This window comes from Halichoerus grypus, chromosome 4 (assembly GCF_964656455.1).
Source record: "Halichoerus grypus chromosome 4, mHalGry1.hap1.1, whole genome shotgun sequence".
NCBI lineage: Eukaryota > Metazoa > Chordata > Mammalia > Carnivora > Phocidae > Halichoerus > Halichoerus grypus.
The window spans coordinates 132,945,251-132,970,608 of record NC_135715.1 but is presented as its reverse complement, the minus strand read 5'-3'; the positions used below and the strand labels follow the sequence as shown (position 1 = coordinate 132,970,608).

Sequence of the window (25,358 nt, the reverse complement as noted above, 5' to 3'; positions counted from 1 at the left end):
AGTCTTTCAATCATACTGTTGCCACCATGATCCACCTAATGTGAGACTCTTATTCCCAATCAAAATCTTTCACAATGACCACAATTATCTCTCACCTTGATTCCTTCCTCCTTCTTACACTGCACATGCCATCTCTCACCAAGTCCAGAAAGACCCTTTTTCTAAATATATTTCAAATCTCTAAGCTCTTCTCCATCTCCAGTGCGATGACTAAGCTCAAGCCACTATCACCTTGTACCTCCTAAATATGATCGCATTCTTTCTTACTCTACTGCAATCCCACAATAATCACCTACCATCTACACAACTGCCACAATGACCTTTCTGAAGATGTCATAACTCTGCTTAAAAGTCTTTAATGATTTTAACGGCTCTCTGTAAAGAACCTATCTAAATAAAGTTCAAATTCCTTACACGAACCACAAGGTCGTTTACAGTATGACCCCTAATTACTTTTCCAGTCTTATCTCTCATCACTCAAGCACCATATTTCATTAAATGTTCTGGCACTCGGCAGATGTTCCAATAAGACCTTGTGTATACCTCATAACACTTAACACATATACTGCAACTATCTATTTATTCTATCTCATGCAATGCATAGTAAACCCCTGGAAGGAAGGAATGTGTCTTATTCACTGTTGAATCCCCAATGTCTATCACAGTACCTGGAACACTGTAGACACTGAGTAAAATATTTGTTGAATGAATGATTGGAGATGTATGAAAAATGCATAATGTGCCTAAGGAACTATTAATTAGCTTATTAATGCTGAATTGATGAAAGATAAAGCTAAAGCAACAGGCAATCCCAGATCATGAAGTACCTTGACTACCATTCAGAGAAGAGTGAACTTTACCCCATCAGGAAGAATTCAGTAAAGTATTTTTAAGCCAACGACATATGTCATCAGATTTACATTTTAGAAAGATCAATGTAGTGAATAAATTAGACTTGGAGTAAGGAAGCTGATAAGAAAGCAACTGCAATAGTCAAGATTAGAGATGAAGCCATATACAAAAAGAAGAATAATGAAAGTAGAATATAGTCAAGTGAGATTTAAGAGACAGAGTAAGTAGAATTTACTAAGTGACTGAATATGAGAGGGAAGGATATGAAGGGAAAAGCAGGAATCCACTGCTTCTGAGCTAGGAATTGGGAAATAGAGAAGGCCATGCTTTTAAGAAGCTGAGCTGAGAAAAAGAGAAAAACTGCAGCTACAGGGGAATGCAAAGTCAAGGGAAGAAATTCAGAATGACAGGGACCTGAGCATCTTTATGAATTGAAAAGAAAGGACAGAACAGGCAGAAAAACTGAAGATATAGAAGAAAAAGAGGTTACTTATAATAGATCAAGGCCCCTGAGGTGAAGAGGAGAAAGGAATACTAGAGCATCAACAGAAAAATTATTCCTGAACAGAAGAAGGAATACTACCTCAAAGAGTAGAAAAGAAAGGATTGGTTGGGATGCAGACTCATTTATCAGGGAATAAATAAGCAAAGTAAGAAGCTAAGCTTAGTATGTGACAGAAAGCCACAGTTTTCTTGGTGACAAAGGAAGAGAGAGAATCTGATGAGAGGAAAGGGATCTTGGAGTTTAGGTGAAGAACCTGGGATAGGGGAGGCAAAGCTTTGGAATAGCTACTGAAGACACTAGGAGAAGAAACTGATAAAAGATAGGTAAATGAATTGATAAGTAATATCTACAGTTGGTGACCCTAGTCTAAGCCACTATTATACAGGAAACCACAAATTTACAGATATACCACTTCACTTAGTTTTATGACTTTTCTGGCAGGGCTAGCTGCCTGGGTCTCAAATCAAGGCAGGAGGATTAAATGAATGCTATTCAGAGCAGAATAGACATAGTACAAAAAAGTGAGTCTAAGGAAGAACTAACGCTAGGAAAAATGCAAAGGATTAAAGGACTAGAGATCTTGATGTCAGAAACAAAACACACTAATGAGAATGAAAATAAGAGAATCTGAAGAATAATCATATAATAAAATGATATGGTAGGATATTAAAGCTTAATAATTCAGAGCTAGAGTAGCAAAGTCTAAAATTACTACCATGGATATCATATGCTGAAGTGAAATAAAAAAATGAAATCCCTAAAGCTGAAGAGGTCAAGGAACCACAAGGCTGCATAGTTCAAATGGCAATCGAAATCACCTAAGATGAACTGGGATTTATATGCTATAAAAATACTTAATACCTAGAAAGATATATACATCTTTAAATACAACTTACCCGTAATGATTCCATGTAAGATTTATGACAATCTATATGTAATGTGTGGCCACAGGTTTGTACATAAACACCTCCTTCCCAGCCAATTGATACTGCCAAGAGACAAGAACTCTTAAAAAAAAAAAAAAAAAAAGACAAAATACAATTAATTTTAAAGAAACATAAGCATATTTAAATATATCCACATAAACCTCTGAATGATTTCATATTGTTATACCAATGTGAACTTTATATTTTTGTGATATAAAGTTAACACCCGACTTGACAGTCATAAGGCAGTATCTTTAAATCTGAAATACCACAGTTTTAGCTTCCAAAAATCTAGGCTCATAATGAATGAGAGTAATTATAAATTACACTTTCTCCACCCCAAGAAAAATAAACTCTCAATATAGTTTAGTGTAAACTATTCTGCTGTTGATTATTTTACCTGTTCTATATGGTACTTAATCTCTCTGTGACATCTGACATTAACAACTTCTTTCTTTTCTTTTAATTCCAGTATAGTTAACACAGTGTTATATTACTTTCAGGTATACAGTAATAGTGATTCAACAGTTCCATACATCACCCGGTGCTTATCACAAGTGCACATCTTAATTCCCATTATCTATTTCACCCATCACCCCACCCACCTCCCCACTGGTAACTATCAGTTCATTCTCTATAGTTCAGAGTCCATTTCTTATGTTGTCTCTCTCTCTTTCCTTTGCTCATTTGTTTTGTTCCTTAAATTTCACATAGGAGTGAAATCATATGGTATTTGTCTTTCTCTGACTGACTTATTTTGCTTAGCATTATACTCTCTAGCTTCATCCATGTTGTAAATGGCAACATTTCATTCTTTTTTATGGCTGAAAGGGTTAGTATCCAAAATACATAAAGAATTTATACAAATTAACACCCAAAAAACAAATAATCCATTTAAAAAATGGGCAGAAGACATGAACAGACACTTCTCCCAAGAATACATCCAGATGACCAACAGACACATGAAAAGATGCTCAACATGATTCATCATCAGGTAAATGCAAATCAAAACTACAGTGAGTTATCACTGTCAGAATGGCTAAAATCAAAAACACAAGAAACAACGAGTGTTGGCAAGAATGTGGAAAAAAAAGGAACCCTCGTGCACTATTGGTGGGAATGTGATAGTACAGCTGCTATGGAAAACAGTACAGAGGTTCCTCAAAAAGTTAAAAACAGAACTATCCTATGATCCAGTAACCACACTACTGGGTATATACACCCAAAATACAAAAGTCCTAATTCAAAGGGATACATGTGCCCCTATGTTTATAGAAGTATTATAATTATGGAAGCAGCCCAATTGTCCATCAATAGATGAATGGATAAAGATGTGTTTTTTATATATATATATATATATACGCACACCCACACAATGGAGTAACAACTTCTTTCTTAAAACGCCTACTTCCCCCTGGCTTCCATAATACTACTCTCTTTTGATTTTCCTCCGATCTCTTTAAACCATTTGGTTTAGGCTTCCTTTTAAGACTCTTTTTTCTTCACCTGCCCCTTCAATATTTATACTCCTCAAGGTTCTATTTTTTTGTGCTACTCTCTTCTTACTAAAACTGTTCTCCCTGAGTGATTTAATCAGTAAATTCAACTACCTTCCAAACTTGGATCGCTTGCCTCAGTGACAGATACAAATACTCAACTGCCAAGCAGAAATCTCTAGTTTGATGTCCCTCAGATACATAAAAAAATGTGTCCTGGGGCGCCTGGGTGGCTCAGTTGGTTAAGCATCGCACTCTTGATTTTGGCTCAGGTCATGATCTTAGGGTCCTGAGATTAAGCCCATCAGGCTCCATGCTTAGCTGAGAGTCTACTTAAGATTCTCTCCCTCTGCCCCTTCCACTGCATGAGAGCGTGAGCTCTCTCTAAAATAAATAAATAAATAAAATCTTTTCTTTTTTCCCACAAATGTGGCATAAGTTTGTCATTTTTTTCCATGAATCTTTCTTTTCCTCTTGGTTTAAAAACTCCACAATCTATTTAGTCACCAAATCAGAAAACTAAGAGTCATTCCACATCACACTCTTTCTTTCACACCACAGTATTAGCTCCCAAACCACACAGATTCTATCTCCTAAATAACTTGTGATTTTGGCCCCTCCTCTTTGTTCCCACTACAACATTCATGTCTGTATCATTTGTTGTGGGGGAGTGGGTTCTTCAATAAATTCTCTTTTTTTTTTAAGATTTATTTATTTGAGAGACAGAGAAACCCCATGTACGAGCACGCAGGTGGGGTAGGGGAGGGGTGGGGAGGGAATGAAGGAGAGAGAGAATCCCAAGCAGACTCCCCGCTCAGCAGGGAGCCCAGATGGGGCTTGATCTCATAACTCTGAGATCATCACCTGAGCCAAAATCAAGAGCTGGTCACCTAACCGACAGAGCCACCCACGCACCTCTTCAATAAAGTTTCTTAACTGGTCTCCCTGACTCCCTGACTCCAATTTCTTCTCTGCATAATGCATCACCCTCCATACATTTTTCTAGGCTACAAATTTGGTCATAAGATAAGCCCAAAAGGTACCTTAACGTTTACAAAGGTTTAATATGCAATAAAGAAGGGACCCAGATTATATAAGCAACTACAATACCCTTTTGAAATCTGTTCTAAAAGTTAATTGCTTTTATCTCCTCTTTCTCTTATATCTTCAATTTATTCTTCTCTCCTTCTCTACTAATTCCTTCCCTTTAACCTGTAAACAGGCTTAGACTTTTCCTCCTAAAATAATTTTCTTTGAATTTTCATTTGGCCTCTGTCAAACAACACTTGCGCCTGAACTTGAGTTTACCCTCTAGAGTCTGTAGTAAACAGATGGCCATGCCACAGCAATATTAGGAACAAAGTCTATCATAAGTGACAGCACTTGATGAAAGATTTGAAAGCCACTAAAACTGAGTACACCTTTAAACTTTATTTTTACATTGAAATGAAATGTTCACATTATAATGTAAGATAACCAAATAATCTTTAAACAACAGTAAACAAAATTCCAATGTTAAATCAAGACTCTTCATGAGTAACTGAAAGTTGAAAATATTACATAGTGCAAAATGCCTTCCTAGCCAATTTAAAGATGTGTAACAGCACAAATCAAATACAGCAGGTGAGCTTGCTTCTATTGTTACAAATCAGAAAAGCAACAGAGACCTGCTTATCTCTGTTTTATGTTTTGGAGCCACTTGAAGTAGCAGCAGATTTAGGTCATTTTAGAATGGTTGGTAGTCAGCTAATAAACAAGCTGCTCTCTTGGCAATGTATTATAAAAACATAATTAATCTTTCTTTTTAATAAAGGCAGCTTTCAAAACTAAAATCAGGGGGCACCTGGGTGGTGCAGTCAGTTGAGCATCTGACTCTTGGTTTCAGCTCAGGTCATGATCTGAGGGTCTTGAGATCAGGCCCCCCACATCGGGCTCCACGCTCAGCATGGAGTCTGCTTGAGACTTACCCTCTCCCTCTGCCCCTTCTCCCCTTGCGCTCTCTCTCTCAAATAAATAAATAAATCTTTAAAAAAAAAAGCCAAACTAAAATCAGTACATCATTTGTCTATGTAACTGTTAGATTTCTTGTATGAATCAGATAGAATTTTAAAAAGGCAGGAAAACATTTACTAACACAAGACTAATATTTTAGAAAGACTTCAATGACGTGCCCACCACTGTGCTAAGAATTGCTTAATGCTGAATCCTCACAACCTCAATATTTATTAAAATCTTACAAAAAAGGAATGAAAAGTTTACCAAGATCACACAATTACAAATGGCAGAGCCCCAGTTCAAACCCAAGTCTACCTGACTCCAAAGCTCAGGTTCCCTCCCTACTGGGTCCTGTCTCTCATATATAATACTCCGAGTTTCAGCAGCAGTACTATCTTGCATGACTAAAATTCTATAGGTCAACTCGTAAAATGCATGCAACTGATGTGAAGAGAGCAGAGTCTACACAGTTCAATTCTGTAATCAAAATCAGTGCCTATTAATAGTAAGTCTTCTGCTGTATACAGTCTGTCTGCCTACAAAACTCTGGTACTCTATACTAGAGTAATTCAGTAAAAAATCTAGTAAGCATCTACAACCCACACAGCACATGCTAGGCCCTGAGGGAACCATAAAACCAATGTAAGAACAGTCCTACACCTCTAGAGGTATACAGACCAGGGAGCAAGCCAGATATACATAAAATAACCACGATGAAAGTAAAGAAGTATTGTGTAAAAATATATATATTTAAGAATAAAATCCCACATCACTGACAGACACACAATAGAGATTCTTTTCAATTCAGATTTCAGTTCAGAGTTCTTACAAAAGAGATTTTCTTCTAGATATGAATAACTATTCCGGCTGCTTTAAGAAAGAGATACCATACTCTTTTTCTCCTTTATTAGATCTCCCCTTCCCTCAAACTTATTTTGCTCTTAAGTCCGGGTTATATTTTCATTGAATCAAGTTATTTTGCTTTTCTGTTTGGCTCTAGGATTCATCTCTACTCATCTACTCTAAAGTGATTCAAAATGACAAAATTAAAACCAGGATTATGGCAACAAAATAAAATCTAAATAAAGGTGGTAGTAAATTTCTGCAAAAGGAGAACTTAGCATGATTTCATCATTTTCTTCAAAATGAAGATATTTATTGGTCTATGATTAATAAAGTAATATATATATGCTGCAAAAAATTCAAAGAAACAATAGAGAATAAAGTGTGAAAATGTGTACATGTGCATATGTATGCACACACACACACACACACACACACACACAGAGGCTTCTTTTTACAAATAATAATAACTTCATTTTAAAGCCTCTGAAAATCTATGGAAGCATGGTCCTCATTACCTAATCCAAACTGCCTTAGAAGGCCTACCTAACCTGAGCCCTTTGAAAAGGCTAGCTTGAATATTAAAAACTTCACTATACATTTATACTGACCTTTATAATGTGTAAAGTGATCTAAAGAAATTTTTAACCTGGTAGGTGACTGTATGAAAGACCACATGAGCCCTATTTTATAGCTGAGGAAATTGAATCCTAGACTTTATCTGGCAAGCTTACATTGCTAAGACCAAGCCCCAGTTTTCTCACCTGGAACTCTTTCTACTCTACACAATGCCTCCCTAACTAGAGCCATCATCTCCTCCAGAACCCGCCAGAACTCTTCTCCTCAGTCCAGACTACTGAACCACATTCTATTCTGATGTTCGTCATTACTAGGTCAGTTATTGTTTATTCTAATTAAGTATTTTGTCTTCCACCTCTCCTATTAGTTTCTTCCATTTAATCCAGTGCATTAAGGGCAAAAAGAATTATATTTGGAAATCTATCACAATATTCATCTCATACAGCTAACTAAAAATATTTCCCTATGTATTTTAACTATTTTAAGTTCTTATTACATGTGTACTTAATTCAAGATACAGCAGATCCAAAAAACAACAACAGGTAAAAGGAAACCCTGTTTGATAATCCACTGAGAAAATATTAAAAATGGTACAGAAATTTTACAAGGAAGTTAACAGTGCAAGTGCTACTAAATAAATAAAGTTGATCTTCCAAGACTTAGAACACCTGAGTGCTATTAGATAGAACCCCTAAGTGCAAGGAGTTGGGAAAAAATCTACCAAGCTCACAAGAAACCACAGAAGTCATGAATTAAATCTGCCCCTACTTTATATTTTTAAAACATCATAATAATAAAATATCAAAGCACATTTCTAAATCTTATTGTATATCTTTAAATGAAGGCAAAAGGAGGCAAAATCTTCATAAAATATTCATGCCAAATCTAAAAGTTTTTATAGAGTGAATACTTATCATTCCATTGAACTGAATGTGTATATTTCACAATAAACAACATGTAAAACATAGGTATAACATTTATAATCTGAAATTTTTATTTATTAACAGATTTCCATTTCTTTACTATCCATATATTAACTTCTTTTCTAATAAACTTCAATATTCCAAATCAGAATGACATTTGATAGAAGAAAAAATATAAAACTCTAGAGAGAAGTAACCATCAATTTTACAGACAAAAATACTATATGATAAAAGGGTACTTACATCCTTAAAATAACGCTGTAATAATGAAAGTCTCACATCATGAACTGCTGCACATGTATCCCAAGGGTAAATCTGCTCCTCTTCAGTGATAGGCAATTTTTTTGGCTCAATGTTGTCACGGCACTGCCCCAAAACTACATTAACAATAAAAACAAGAGCTCATTAAATAACCAAACTGATTCAACATGATTCACCAAAAGTTGTTATTTATCACACAAGCTACCCTAATTTTCCTACTATTAGAATATTTTTTAAAGACCCCCAAAAAGTGATATTCTAGTTTCTTCTACAGAGTAAATAAAATATAACCAGGGTGCCTGGGTGGCTCAGTTGGTTAAGCCACCAGTTGGTTAAGTTAATTGGTTAAACCAATTCTTGGTTTCAGCTCAGGTCATGATCTCAGGGTTGTGAGACTGAGCCAACATCATGTTACACGCTTAGTGTGGAGTTTGCTTGAGATTCTCTCTCTTTCTCTCTCCCTGTCCCTCTGCCCCTCCCCACCTGTCAAATAAATAAATAATTTTTTTTAAAGTATGACAATATTTGGTTTTTTGAAATAACACTAAAATATTAGTATGATATTTGGGTGTATGGATGGATGGATGATCAACTGATCAATGGAGGATGAATGGTTTTCAAAATTTGTCCACTGAAAAAGCCTAGAAGTTATGATTCTCCAGTATCAATAAACTTCATTTCTAAATATACTATTTCTCACTAAAAGGAAACAGAGATCCTTGGAGAAAAACTGCACCCAGGGTTGGGGAAAAGTTCAAGGGGAGCCTGGAATGTAATAAAGAGCAAGAAGGTATTCAAACACAGAGGGGCCACATCATGAGGACCTGCAGGAGTTCTGATGGCCAAATTCGAGATAATTTGAGTATTGAAAAGAATAATAGTAACAGATAACACATGCATTGATTCAGGCAAGGAACATCAAGTAAAAGGGTGAAGTGTCAGAGTCTCAATATATCATCCTAGAGATTACCTACCACCATAACCAAGCGATCAAACTTGGTTGGCATCAACAATAATGAGACAAACTGTCACTATGAGCCTTCTAATGTGATGGAATGGGAAGGAACATCATTTATATAATGCCATTGTCAAAAATGTTTAACTTAAACCTAATAAGGAAATAATCACATGAATCCAGAAAATGAAATATTCTACAGAACAACTAACGTAGGCTCTTCAAAATGTTAAAAAAGGGCCTAGAGAAACTATTTTAGATTCAAGGAAACTAACAAGAAATGACAACTAAAGGGCGCCTGGGTGGCTCAGTCTGTTAAGTGTCTGCCTTTGGCTCAGGTCGTGTTCCCAGGGTCCTAGGATCAAGCGCCGCACTGGGCTCCCTGCTCAGCAGAGCGTCTGCTTCTCCCTCTGACTCTCCCCTCCCCCCGTCCCTGGCTTGTGCTCTCTCTCTCTCAAATAAATAAATAAAATCTTAAAAAAAAAAAAATGACAACTAAATGCAATGCATGATCTTTTTCTTGAATCAAGAAAATGTCTGTTATAAAAAATATTATCAGGAGAATGTGAACATATTAGATTTTAATATTAAATTTCTTAGGTATAATAACATAGAAGAATATCCTTGTTCTTAGGAGATACATTCTTAAGTATTAGAAATAAAACATGACATCTGCCATTTTCTTCTAAAAAGTATGTGTGCGTGTGCGTGTGTGTGTATAGATAAGAAAGGGAAAGAAAAACAAACATGGCAATATGTTAACAATTGTTGAGTGCAGGTAAAGAGTATTCTGTAGATATAAAACTTTCAAAATGAAAAGTTGGGAAAAGAGGTATATAGCAAGAGGGGAAAAAATAATACTGATTTTATAACTGTAAAATATCAAAGCACATAAAAAGGGAGGGGGGGATATAAACATACAGTGCCATACATTACTATAAGACTCAGTAAGCATGGGAAGACCATTTTTCAGGAAGGAATATCAGGTATATGAATGTGGGCCCTAAGTTCTGAAGAGATTTACAGCAGCAGCAGAAAGAAGAAATAGAAGCAGGGAGATGCTAGGAACTAAAATAAAATTAGCTATAATGTATAACCCTCTTAATACATTGCTGGATTTGGCTTGCTAAGATTTTGTTGAGGATTTCTGCATCTATATTCCTAAGAGATACTAGGTCTATCATTTTCTTTTCTTATGATGTTTTTATGTGGCTTTGGTAAGTAAGGCTGTTAATATAGAATGAGTTAGGAAGTATTCCCTCTTTTTTTTTCCTTTTTTTTTTTCTTTCTTTTTTTTTTTTAAAGTTTGAGGAGGACTGACGTTAATTCTTTAAATGTTTGGTAGCATCATGAGTGAAGCTTTCTGGTCCTGGGCCTTTATTTGTTGAGAAGTTTTTGATTACTGATTCACTCTCTTTAACTGCTTAATGCCTGTTCAAACTTTGTTTCTTCTTGAGTCAGTTTTGGTAGTTTGTGTTTCTAGGAATTTATCCATTTCATCTAGTATATCAAATTCATTGACATAAAATTGTTCATAATATTCTTTTATAGTCTTTTATTTCTTTAAGGACTGTGGTGATGTTCACACTTTCATTTCTGGTTTTAGTGATTTGTGTGTTTTTTTATTCTTGGCCAGTCAAGTTGTAAAACTGTCAATTTTGATGATATTTTCAAAAAACCAACTTTTGCTGACTCTTTCTACTGCTTTCCTATCCTCTATTTCATTTATCTATGCTCTAATCTTTATTATTTCTTTCCATCTGCTAGCTTTGGGTTTAGCTTGCTTTTCTTTCTCTAGTTCCTTAAAGTGTAAAGTTAGGTTACTGATTTGGGATCTTTGTTTTTAATGTAAACATTTACAGCTATAAATTTCCTTCTGTGCACTATTTTCCCACAGGTTTGGTTTGGGTTTTTTTGCAGTTTTTTTTTATTTTATTATATTATGTTAATCACCATACATTACATCATTAGTTTTTGATGTAGTGTTCCATGATTCATTATTTGCATATAACACCCAGTGCTCCGTGCAGAACGTGCCCTCTTTAATACCCATCACCAGGCTAACCCATCCTGCCACCCCCCTCCCCTCTAGAACCCTCAGTTTGTTTCTCAGAGTCCATAGTCTCTCATGGTTCGTCTCCCCTATTTTCCCATAGGTTTTGGTATGTTGTGTTTTCTTTTCATTTATTTCAAAGTATCTTCTAATTTCACTTGTAATCTCTTCTTGGACCCAGTAGTTGTTTAAGAATGTATTATTTTAATTTCCACCTATTTGGAATTTTACAGTTTTCCCTCGGTTACTGATTTCTAGTTTCATTCCACTGTGATCAAAGAGGATACTCTGGATGATTTCAATCTTTTTAAATATATTATGACTTCTTTTGTGACCTAATACATAATCTATCTTGGAGAATGTTCCATGTAAATTGAGAAAAATGTGTATTCTACTCTTGTTGGATAAAGCGTTCTATGTAAGTTGGTTAGATCGAACTGTTTTATACTGTTGTTAAAATGGTTTGTTTTTGTTTTTGTTTAATTTAGAGAGGGAGGGAGAGAGAGGTAGGGGAAAAAGGCAGAGGAAGAGGGAGAAAGAGATTCCCAAGCAGGCTCCACACTCAGTATGAGCCCAACATGGGTCTCGATCTCACAGCCCTGAGATCCCACAACCCTGAGATCATGACCTGAGCCAAAATCAAGAGTTAGGAGGCTTAAACGACTGAGCCACCCAGGTACTGCTGAAGTGTTTTCTTTTTTTGATCTTCTGTTTAGTTGTTCTATCCATTATTTAAGATGGGGCACTGAAGTCTCAACTATTATTATAAAACTACTTCTCCCTCTAATTCTATCAATTTTTGCTTCATATATTTTGGGTTTTTGCTGTTTGGTATTTTTTTTTAAGATTATTTATTTATTTTGAGAGAGAGAGAGCATGAGAAGGAGGGGCAGAGGGAGAGGGAAAGAGAATCCCAAACAGATTCTGCACTGAGCACAGAGCCTGACAAGGGGCTCAATTTCACCACCCTGAGATCATGACCTGAGATCACGACCTAAGCCAAAACCAAGAGTCAGATGCTTAACCGACTGCATCACCCAGGTACCCCTCTTTTGTATGTATTACACCTTTAAAAAAAAAAAGACTATTTATTTGAGAGAGAGACAGAGAGAATAAGCAAGGGCAGTGCAGAGGGAGAGGGAGAAGCAGACTCCCGGCTGAGTGGCAGAGGCTCGATCCCAGACTCTGAGATTATGACCTAAGCCAAAGTCAGACACTTAACCAACTGAGCCACCCAGGCACCCCTGGTATGTATTATATTTATAACTGTTATATCTTCTTGATGGAGTGACTCATTTATCAATATATAATGTCCTTTTTGCTCTTGTGACAACGTTTTGCTTAAAATCTATTGTGTCTGATATTAGCATAGCCATCCCAGCTCTCTGTTGTTTCTATTTGCATGGAATACTTTTTCTCATCCATTTTCAACCTTTCTGTGTCTTTGGATCTAAAATGTCTCCTATAGACAGCATATTCATGTTTTTTAGTCTATTCTGTCAGTCTCTTTTAATTGGAGAGTTTAATGCATTTATATTTCAAATAATTACTGATTTAGAAGGACTTAATTCTGCTTTTTGCTTTTTATTTCTGTATGTTCCTCAGTTTGTTTATTACCACTTTCTATTGTGATTAACTGAATATTCCAGTTTACCATATTGATTCCCCTTCTCGTTTCTTTTCTTTTTTAGTTTTTTCTTAGTTACCCATTAACTTTCTAACAGTCAAGTTGGAAACATTAATATCAACTTCCAATAGTATACAAAAATTCTGCTCCTTTACAGCTCCATCTCCCCTCCTTGCCCTTCATGTTTTTAATCTGACTCTCTGCATTTTTCTATAAGAACACTGATATTTGGTTTAAAAAATCTCAATCTGCAGGTCTTCCCAGATTCAGTTCCTTCTTATTACATGTTTTTTGTTTATTACGTATGTTTTTTAAAGCACTAAGACTAAAACACTGACTTTCTTAAGTTTTGCAAAGACTGTGGTTATTAATAAAATGTAAAAGATTATATAACATTGTATTCAATGGACAACTGAAGCTCCCCAAGTCAATAATATTTACAACAGGCATTCTGCACAATAGTGAGACAACACGTAAAGCAATACCTTTAGAACTTTATAGAACTGCTATAAAGGCCCTTAACTTCTTAACTTAAGCAGTGTTTTGAAGGGTTCCTAATCAAGAGTCTATAATTCAGCACAACTCAAACATTAGACTAAAGAGAGAAATCATGGGACTTTTCTTCAATGCATGGTTTCAAGTCAGGCCAGTAAAGGGTCAGTGGCTATAAAAAAGGTCTAGAGCAATAAGCACAACGAGCGCCCAGATTGTGGTCTCTAAATATCATTTCCCAATAAAAGAAACTAAGGCTTCTTAGAGAAATGGCTGGTTTCTGGGCCAGAAATATCAAGGTATAACTTGACATGCCAGAAAATATAAACTCCCAAGTCTATAAGTTTTGTGTCAAAAGAACTGAGGAAGTAACTTGAAGAGGCTCCCACTGAACAAAGATGTAAGAATGTGATCATCAACAAGAAACTAACTGCAACAGATCATCAGATCACAATGATACAAAAAGTACTAATTAATTATTTGGGGAAGGTGCTAAAGAACCACTACCTCAATACTTTGAGCACTACTAAATAAAGGGAAAGAATATGGTATTTATCCTGTCTTTCATGTATAATTTATACATCAGAGTAACCAAAATAGTTGATGAAGTAAAATATCTTTTATAGAAGTATTTCAGGTAATAAAAAAACAAAAAATGAAAGATTTGTGATCTCTGATGAACTGATGAATCCAGGCAATAATCATCATTCACCGCTAGTATCTCAAACAGACAGAAAACAGAGTGGACAGAGGAACAAGTTAAACATCATGGGGATATATTCAGCAAAATCCGAAATGTTCTTCAACGATCTAATTTCTTCAAAAAAGTATAATGTATGGGAGTAGGAGGGCCCCTACTTGGGAGAAGGGAGGAGGAAGAGGGGAGATGAAAAGGGAACCAATTAAAAGACTACAAGGAGACCCCTAACTATAAATTAATCAAATAAATTAAATAAGAAACAACTGGGGAATTTTGAACACTGACTAGGTATTTTACTATACTGAGGAACTAATTTACTTATGAGTGACTGTGGTTGTGTTTAAAAAACAAGAACTTTCTTTTTAACTGAAACAGTGAAATATGTATAGATGAAATGAAATGATGTCTGGAATGTGCTTCATTATAATTTGGGGCATGGTAGGAAATAAATAAGATTAGCCCAAGTTAGTGACTATTGAAGACTGATGGAGACATGGAAGTTCATTTCACTTGTCTCTTTACTTCATTATGTGGTTAAAATATTCCATATTCATATTCACCATGATCAAGTGGGATTTATTCCTGGGCTGCAAGGGTGGTTCAATATCTACAAAACAGTCAATGTGATACACCACATTAATAAAAGAAAGGATAACCATATGATTCTCTCAATAGATACAGAAAAAGCACCTGACAAAATACAGCATCCATTCTTGATAAAAACCCTCAACTAAATAGGGATAGAGGGAACATACCTAAATATCATAAAGGCCATATACAAAAAAGCCACAGCTAATATCCTCAATGGGGAAAAACTGAGAGCTTTTCCTCTACAATCAGGAACAAAACAGCAATGTCCACTCTCTCCATTGTTATTTAACATAGTACTGAAAGTCCTAGCCTCAGCAATAAGACAACAAAAAGAAATAAGAGGCATCCAAACAGGCAGGGAAGAAATCAAACTTTCACTATTGGCAGATGACATGATACTCTATGTAGAAAACCCGAAAGACTCCACCAAAAAATTGCTAGAACTGAAACACGAATTTAGCAAAGTTGCAGGATACAAAATCAACATAAAGAAATCCGTTGCATTTGTGTACACCAATAATGAAGCAGCAGAAAGAGAAATCAAGGAATCGATCCCAATATAATTGCACCAAAAACCATAACCTACCTAGGAATAAACCTAACCAAAGAGGTAAAAGATCTGTACTCTGAAAAATATAGAACACTTATGAAAGAAATTGAAGAGGACACAAAGAAATGAAAAAAACATTCCATACTCATGGATTGGAAGAACAAATACTGTTAAAATGTCTATACTACCCAAAGCAGTCTACATATTTAATACAATCCCTATCAAAATACCAACAGCACTTTTCACATACCTAGAACAAACAATCCCAAAATTTGTATGGAACCACAAAAGACCCCAAATAGCCAAAGCAATCTTTAAAAAGAAAAGCAAAGCTGGAGGCACCACAATTCTGGACTTCAAGCTATATTACAAAGCGGTAACCATCAAGATAGTATGATACTGGCACAAAAACAGGCACATAGATCAATAGAACAGAATAGAAAACCCAGAAATGGACCCATAACTATATAGTCAACTAATCTTTGACAAAGCAGGAAAGAACACCCAATGGAAAAAAGACAGTCTTTTCAACAAATGGTGTCGGAAAAGCTGAAGAGCAACATGCAAAAGAATGAAACCGGACCACTTTCTTACACCGTCCACAAAAATAAATTCAAAATAGATTAAAGACCTAAATGTGAGACCTGAAACCATAAAAATCCTAGAGGAAAACACAGGCAGTAACCTCTTCAACATCTGCTGTAGCAACTTCCTACTAGACATATCTCCTATGGCAAGCGAAACAAAAGCAAAAATGACCTCAACAATATAAAAAGCTTCTGCATAGCAAAGGAAACAATCAACAAAACTAAAAGGCAACTGATGGAATGGGAGAAGTTATTTGCAAATCACATCTGATAAATATCCAAAATCTATAAAGCACTTATCAAATTCAACACCCAAAAAAACAAATAATCCAGTTAAGAAACGGGAAGAAGACATGAAGAGACATTTTCTCAAAGAAGACGTATATATAGATGGCCAACAGATACGTGGGAAGATGCTCAACATCACTCATCATTAGGGAAATGCAAATCAAAACTACAATGAGATATCACCTCACACCTGTGAGAATGGCTAAAATTAACAGCACAGGAAACAACAGGTGTTGGTGAGGATGCAGAGAAAGGAGAACCTTCTTACACTGTTGGTGGGAATGCAAACTGATGCAGCCACTCTGGAAAAAAGTATGGAGGGTCCTCAAAAAGTTAAAAATAGAACTACCCTATGACCCAGGAATTACACTACTAGGTATTTACTCAAAGGATACAAAAATACTAATTCAAAGGGACACATGTTTATGGCAGCATTATCAATAATACCCAAATTATGGAAAGAGCCCAAATGTCTGATGAATGGATAAAGAAGATGTGGTGTGTGTGTGTGTGTTATAACACACACAATAGAATATTACTCGGCCTTCAAAAAGAATGAAATCTTGCCATTTGCAACAACATGGATAGAGCCAGAGTGTATTATGTTAAGAGAAACAGGTTAGAGAAAGACAAATACCATATGATTTCACTTATATGTGGAATTTAAGAGACAAAACAGATGAACACAGGGAAAGGGGGGAAAAAGAGAGGCAAACCATAAGAGACTCTTAACTACAGAGAACAAACTGAGAGTTGATGGAGGGGAGTTGGGTGGGAGATGGGCTAAATGCATGATGGTTTTGTTTTGATGAGCAATGGGTGTTATATGTAAGTGGTGAATCATTTAATTCTACTCCTGAAACTAATATTACACTATATGTTAACTAACTAGAATTTAAATAAAAACTTGAAACAAAAAATAAATAAAATAAAATGTTCCATATTCAAACTTAAAAAGATAAAAGAAAAAGAGAAGGGACAGTTCAAAATAAAGAAAGATGTCAGAAGTGGGGTGCCTGGGTGGCTCAGTCGTTAAGTGTCTGCCTTTGGCTCAGGTCATTATCCCAAGGTCCTGGGATCGAGCCCCTCATCAGGCACCCTGCTCGGCAGGAAGCCTGCTTCTCCCTCTCCCACTCCCCCTGCTTGTGTTCCCTCTCTCGCTGTTTCTCTCTGTGTCAAATAAATAAATAAAATCTTTAAAAAAAAAAAAGAAAGAAAAGAAAGATGTCAGAAGTAAGGAAAATGTAGAGAGGGGTAAAATGCAAGATGTCAGTAGGTGTGTGAGGCTCAGAAAGAAAGTAAGGAAACAGCCAGAGATTTCACCTGCTACAGTTCCCAATTAAAATCACTCTTTAGAGATCTAACGCTTTTTCATGTTAGTTTCTTATTCATTTCCTTCTATCTATAAAAGATAAAAGAGCTACAATATAGTGGAATTATCTAATTTTAACAAGCTTAGCTAGTGTACAAAATTGTGAAAAGGAGTTAAATGAAGTGACAATTTGGTCAAAGCAACTTTAAAAATATAAAATAATAAATAAATAAATAAAGATTAAAACAACAAAAACAAAATCTCTGCCCTAATGAGGGCGGAGATTTTGTTTTGCTTTGTTTCATACTATGACAGTATCTGGCACCTAGGTTCCCAATAAATATATGTGGAACGAATGAATGAAGGCATAAATAAAACATTACACTGATGATTATAAAGTATTTGGTGAAGAAGTTATAAAAAGTTAAGTGGCTGGGGCGCCTGGGTGGCTCAGTTGTTAAGCGTCTGCCTTCAGCTCAGGTCATGATCCCGGAGTCCTAGGATCAAGTCCCCCATCAGGCTCCCTGCTCAGCATTCCCCCTGCTTGAGTTCTCTCTCTAGCTGTCTCTCTCTCTGTCAAATAAATAAATAAAATCTTTAAAAAAAAAAAAAGAGTTAAGTGGCAAAAATCTAATAGGTTAGTTTTGTCACAGTAGTAGAAAATAGAAATAGCTACAAAACTAGTCAGTCAATACTCCCACACATTTCCTTTTTATTTTTTTAAAGATTTATTTATTGGACAGAGACAAAGCATGCACGGTGGGACGGGAGGGTGGCGCAGAGGGAGAAGGGGAAAGCAGACTCCCCACTGAGCATAGGGCTTGATCTCATGACCCGAGCCAAAATCAAGAGTCGGACACTTAACCCACTGAGCCACCCAGGTACCCCACACATTTCCTTTTTAGGCATTTCTCGTGACAGCTCTACCCCAATGTCCTATTCAAATGGGGTTTCCCAAATCAATTTTATTTTTAAGCAAGAAAAGTAACAAGAGGAGAAACTAATTTACCAGGCATCATATTAGATCCTTTTGCCCATATTACATTACTTAACCAACACAACAATCCTCTGAAGTCAATATTATCTCTATAGTTAAAAGAAAGCAACAAACTTGGCCAGATTATGTCAAGCAATACCTGTATTTGAACTCAGGGGACGCATATCTCTTTCCACTTCACTATACTAATTCAGAGAATAAACACCCTAGAAAAAAATGCTCAGGAGAAATGTGTAAGAATTTTATTTTCTTTTTGCTTCACACAAACTCCTGTTAAAAATGGACTGAATTCAAAAAAAAGAAAATGGATTGAATTCAATGGGACTAGAGTGTGTAAGGGTTATCACATCTTAAAATACTTTAGCATGGGAAAGGATAGAGAACATTCAGACAAATCCTTCAAAAATTTTTCAAAAAAAATTTTTAGGGGCACCTGGGTAGCTCAGTCGCTTAAATGTCTGACTCTTGATTTCAGTTCAGGTCATGATCTCAGGGTGGTGAGATGGAGCCCCATGTCAGGCTCCCCACTCAGTGCAGAGTCTGCTTGAGATTCTCTCCTTCTCCCTCTGCCCCTCCCCCTGCTCATGTGTATGTGCTCTCTAAAATAAATAAAATTTAAAAAAATTTTTTTAAATTTCATTGGCAAAGGTATCATTCAGCAGGCTGTTTCAAGAATTACTGCTTCTGGAAAAGTGAAGGGGGGGAAATCGGAGGGGGAGACAAACCATGAGAGACTATGGACTCTGAGAAACAAACTGAGGGTTCTAGAGGGGAGGGGGGCGGGAGGATGGGTTAGCCTGGTGATGGGTATTAAAGAGGGCACGTTCTGCATGGAGCACTAGGTGTTATACGCAAACAATGAATCATGGAACACTACATCAAAAACTAATGATGTAATGTATGGTGATTAACATAACATAAAAAAAAAAAAAAAGAATTACTGCTTCTAGTAGCTCAAGAAATAAAGGCAAAACTACCTGAATGTGCCTTATGTAGTTAAAATATTTAAACTGACAATGTATCTGGGCTTAAAATGCTTCCCAATTTTAAAACAACTAATTTGTTAAGAAAGCTGAACTCCATTATTGGCCATCTAGCATTGGTAACATACCATCACACTTTAAGGAAAAAGATTGTGTAAACATATAGAGAAACTTCTCTGTTAAGGGCTTCTTCTAACACTCATGTCCAGGAAAGTCAGATATAATCAAGTTTAAAATCCTTGCTATACAGATCTAAATTGATCCTTGCTATTTAGATCTATAGTTATATCCAGACAAACATATAACTTTCAATTAATACAGATATTTATTAATATGTTGTATATACTTTGGCTCTAAAATAATCCCACTGAAAAATTACTTTGATTTTACCTGAGGATGCTTGTAACAGTACAACCAATCCTGTAGGTCGGTCTTCAGAGGAGGGGCCACTCTGTCCACAAATAACACAATCATATACTGCTTCAGAAACTTGTGGTTCTGCTGTTGTGATCTCCATAGGAATATCATTCTCAGGAGAATCTGAGGGGGCGAAAAAATTACAGCTCTTTTTCCTGAGGAGAAAAATCCTTCTTCAATGAAAATATGGAGAAAAAAATCAAGTTCAAATAATTTTGTGCTTCAATACCAATAAAGTTATACAGTAATAAAACTATGGAAAAAAATTAATAACCTTGCTGAAGTAAAACGTTCACTCAGAAAAAAAAATGCAGAGTGAATATAATGAAAGATTTTATTTTATTTTTTAAAGATTTTATTTATTTGAGAGAGAGTTAGAGGGAGAGAGAGAAAAAGAGAGCACGAGCAGGGGGAGCGGCAGGCAGAGGGAGAAGCAGACGGCCCAATGAGCAGGGAGCCCAATGAGGGGCTTGATCCCAGGACCCCAGGACCCCAAGATCATGAGCCGAGCCGAAGGGAGACGCTTAACCAACTGAGCCACCCAGGAGCCCCTATAATGAAAGATTTTAATTTATATGGTTAAATACACTTCAAATGTTGTATCATTCACATATAAAAAGTGAAACCAAAACACAGAAGGAAAGGAAATAAGGAGGAGATTGTTTTAATTTTTTTTGAGGCACTTCAGAAGGGAAATTTATAATAACATGGCAACTCCTGGGGGGGAAACAGCATTATTTACTAGGAGATAAAAGAGGAACAAACGATTTCTCCTTTATTTTGAATTCTAATGATTCTATCTTAGCAATAATGATAATCAATATATATTTATTTATGTAGGGAAATCATTTAGATATGACCATATATATTAATAAGGCAGAACTACTATAGAATATAACAGTAATCCTCTGGTTTTAATAAATAAAACCAATAATGATATTCAGATAAAGACTCTTAGATCCTATGAAGATCATGATTCTGTCCATAGTGGCAAAGAAATAAGTAGAGGGGACTGGGAAGACCAGAAAAACAGAAGTGATGTGTGACATATTTAAAAAATGGAGGCATATCTAAATAAATTGGTAAAAATACATGAGAGAAATAGAAAAAGAAAGATGTTGAGTTTAGATACATTTTAATAAGGATTCATGCAAATAAACATATCTAATATGTATTAAGAGTTACTGAGAAGAAATGGGGGCAGAAACCTAAAAGAGAACTTTGGACGATGCCCAGTATTAATGGAAATAAAAAGAAGCTAATGAAGAAATCAGAGAAAAAAAAAAACAATTAACAATAGAATACAATGGAACCAGAACAGAATCAGAACCAGAAAGCTCAATGTCTATGAAAATAAGATTAATGGGTCAAAATGAAAAGATTTCAAAATAAGTACCAGAGGCCATTAAGATTTGACACGTGAGGGGCGCCCGGGTGGTTAAGTGGCTACCTTCAGTTCAGGTCATGATCTCAGGCTCCTGGGATGGAGCCCCATGTTGGGCTTCCTGCTCAGCACGGAGTCTGCTTCTCCCTCTGCCTCTGTGCTCTCTCTCTCCCTCTCTTTCAAATAAATAAATAAACAAAATCTTAAAAAAAAAAAAAAGATTTGACATGTGATTCCTCTGTTTTTTTAGGGAGAAAACTTTAGTATAGAAAAGAGGGGATGTAACTGATTGCTCTCAAGTTCAAAGGAAAACACAGAAATACCTGACTTAAAGTGACACAAAAGAATTGTCTGAGATGAGATGCTAAAGAACTAAAATGTCACTGACGCTATCTCATACACATAGTTTTCCTTTTTTATATCTTGGTACAACCAACTTGAAAACTTCAGGGAAATCCTCATAGCAAAACACATTATCAAAGAAGCTGCTAAGTCACTCTTTCTAGAGTTTTTTAAAGTAAGGCTTGATAATCTTCTACAGTGATACAGGGCTAAAGGCATGAAAATAAAATAGATGACCTCTTTTTCATGCACAGTAAATTTTACTTGAATTCTGATTTTAATAATTACAGACACTAACGTCCCCTTTTGCTTTTACTCAAGAAACTAAAAAGGTCATGATTTATTTCTTAAAAGAAGAGGAAAAGCACTGCTTCTGTATATTCTATAATGAATTAAAATATATTATCCCCAATAAATAAAAATATATATATTATTGGTAACTTATGATTGAGTCTATCATTCAGTACCCAATTTCAAAATTTTAGTTTAAATTTTAAAAGGACCTCTGACCAAATTAAATGTAATTATTATTTCTCACCTATACCGACATGGAGAAATATTAACAGCATCCTATTCTGAAAGAGTCAAGCTCAGAAGAGTATGTATTATACGTAAATGGTTACATAAAGAACAAAAACAGGAAAAACTAATGCATAGGATTAGGAATAAGGATATTTGTTACTCTTGGAGGCAGTGACGGAGAACATGAGACCGTGACAGAGAACATGAAGGGGATTAGAGGATGCTGATAATGTTCAATTTCTCAACCCAGATGCTGATTACCAAGGAACACCCAGTTTTTAAAAACTCATATAGCTTGGGGCCACTGGGTGGCTCAGTTGGTTAAGCGCCTGCCTAGGGTTCAGGTTATGATCCCAAGGTCCTGGGATCGAGTCCTGCATCAGGCTCCTTGCTTTAGCAGGGAGCCTGCTTCTCCCTCTCCCGGTCTTTTTGTCAAATAAATAAATAAAATATTTTTAAAAACTCATATAGCTCTATATTCATGATACGTGCATGCACTTTTCTATGTGTATGTTATACTTCAAAAAGTTTTTTAAGCTCTATTAAATGAACAGCATAACAGGGTATATTCTGTAATAAGCATAACAGTAAAGATACTTAATTCTGCCAATCACATGCACACATCAACACCTGTACATATTTTCCACACCAAGAAAAAAAAAATCTAAAAAGGTATGCCCTACAAATTGATGCAATGAAGAGATTACAATGATTCTTTTAGGTAAACTAAAAGAATGAAGACTGATGCAAAACTGACACAGTAATAGTCAAAGATGATAAATCCAAGTGCAACCAGAGACAATTCTAATGAAAACATTCCTGCTACAAATCACACTTCAATTACTTAAATTCTACTCTGACTTTCAACACAATTAAAATTTAAAATGTGGGGGCGCCTGGGTGGCTCAGTTGTTAAGCGTCTGCCTTCAGCTCAGGTCATGATCCCAGCGTCCTGGGATCGAGCCCCGCATCGGGCTCCCCGCTCTGCAGGAAGCCTGCTTCTCCCCCTCCCACTCTCCCTGCTTGTGTTCCCTCTCTCACTGTGTCTCTCTCTGTCAAATAAATAAAAATCTTTAAAAAAAATAATAAAGAAAATAAAATTTAAACTGTTTCTGTTTAAAACTGACACTTGCCCTTTAAAAACAATAGTGCCTATTTTAAGTTACCATAAGGAATATTATTACAATAAAGGCAAAATAAAGCGATAGTTAATTCACCTGTTTGGTTTTACATGCACGGAAAAGAATCTACCTGAATTAAGCAGGTGATTCTTCTGAATACTATTTCAAATTTGCCAAAGTTCTGTTTACAATCAGTTTTAGAATGACTGCAAAATGGCCCCAATTCTCCACTCCTCCCTCCCTGTATCTATGATCTTTGCAATGTGACTTTGAAACTCCTCCCATCAAGATGCAGAATTTATTTCCCCACTCCTTGTATATGAGCTGGTCTTGATTTGCTTTAGTCGAGAGAATAAGGCAGAAGTAACGTGCTTTTCCAAGACGAGGGCTCAAATGACCTTGCATGCTTTCTCTCTTCTCTCTTTCTTGCGCTCTCCACCATGACACACCTATATGAGAATAAGTCTGGGCTAGCTTGCTTGAGGAGGAGAGCCCACATGGAGCAGAGTCAGGTTGTCCCATCAGTTCGGCTCAGTCCCAATCAGCTAAATAGCAGATCTCAACCAACCAGTTAAACCTTTCACAGAAAAGTCTGGTCCAAATTAAAACTACCAGCCAACCCACTAACTCAGGAGAAATAATAAATAGCTGTTGTTTTAAATCACTAAATTTGGGGATGGTTTGCTACATAGTAACTGCTAACTGACAAAATTTCTGCTGTATGTTAATTACAGTATGTAAACTCTCAAAAGAATTGAAGAACTCTGCCTTACTAAGATATGTGAATCATGAAAGCTAATATTTAAAGTGATAAAAGTGTTTCCATTCAGATATTTTCTGATTTAAGGGATTAAAAATCATTTTCCAACGGCAGCATTTTAACACTTATTTATTCAACTACTCATTTTAATATCACCAAACTGAAAAGCTTCAGTATTCATGAATATTACAATTCCACTTCAAGAGTTTACACTGTTATGCAAAATTTCTTATTCTAATACTGGTTTAAATTGCTTAAAATCTATTTTCACATACAATTAATCTTTGATTAAAAATAGCTTTGCCTTTACTTTTACCTTTGACATGAATTCTTTGGATTAATTTAAACTAAAATAAGTATTTGTAAAACAATCAAAAATCTTCTTGGTGCATGCTTTGTCTTTGCGTTTACGGAGTTTTCTGGGATGAACAGAAGAAAGGAAAGATAAATGATGTAGGGAAGATATATTTAGTGCCCTCAAAATTATGACATATTTTTGTTTGAAAGCATTAGGCCTCCTCTAGGGAACAGTCAACTGCAAAACACTAGTATCACAAGGTGAAATGTGGTTTGCAGCCTAGTGGTAGGCACAGAGAATTTTCTTTATTGCATAAACTGATCTAAAATTTTAAGCATTTTATTTGTTTTAAAAATATACAATACACTTTAATTTTTAACTACAACTGAGTACTTGCTAGTAACCCACTAGGTGAGTTACTATTCATAAACTAGGCACACTATTAGAGTTTACTGTCTTCTACTAAGAAGTCTGACTGCCCTGTGACACCTGCCACAATGGCAAACTCTCACTGCACAATATCATTAATTCGGGTAAGGACGTACAGTATTGTCCTGAGTTGGCCATCATTTTTATTACCATCATTCTTGCTTTCCTCTTCTTTTTTTTACTTGGCAAAAAATAATCTCATTTTAAAATAATTTTAGACTTGCAGGGAAGTTTTCAAGCTACTACAAAGAGTTCTCATATACCCCATACCCAGTTTCCTTTTACATCTTGCATTAGGTGGTATGGTTGTCACAATGAACTAATATTGGTATATTATTGATCCATTTTTTTTGGTAAAATGTTGATACATTAACTACAGTCTGTATTTCCTTCAGATCTCCTTAGTTTCTACCTAACGTCCTTCTTCTATTCCAGAATCCCATCCAGGATACCATATTACATTCAGCTGTCACGTCTCCTTAAGCTTCTCTTGGCTGTGACAGTTTCTCAGACTTTCCTTGTTTTTGATAACCTTGACAGTTTTGAGGAGTACTGGCCAGGTGTTTTGTA

At 35.7% G+C, this 25,358-nt stretch overlaps 1 protein-coding gene across 6 annotated transcripts in view; it reads right to left on the bottom strand.

Annotated features, from left to right (window-relative positions):
- Positions 1 to 25,358, bottom strand: part of UBR3 (ubiquitin protein ligase E3 component n-recognin 3) — a 230,411-nt gene that overhangs the window by 89,782 nt on the left and 115,271 nt on the right. For all 6 annotated transcript variants that reach the window (XM_078070968.1, XM_078070970.1, XM_078070971.1 and 3 more), the window contains 3 exons: positions 19,906 to 20,055; positions 8,363 to 8,496; positions 2,254 to 2,364 (listed from right to left, as the gene is read on the bottom strand). In XM_078070968.1, coding sequence (XP_077927094.1) covers positions 2,254 to 2,364; positions 8,363 to 8,496; positions 19,906 to 20,055 — 395 coding nt within the window. The remainder of the gene's footprint in view (positions 1 to 2,253; positions 2,365 to 8,362; positions 8,497 to 19,905; positions 20,056 to 25,358) is intronic.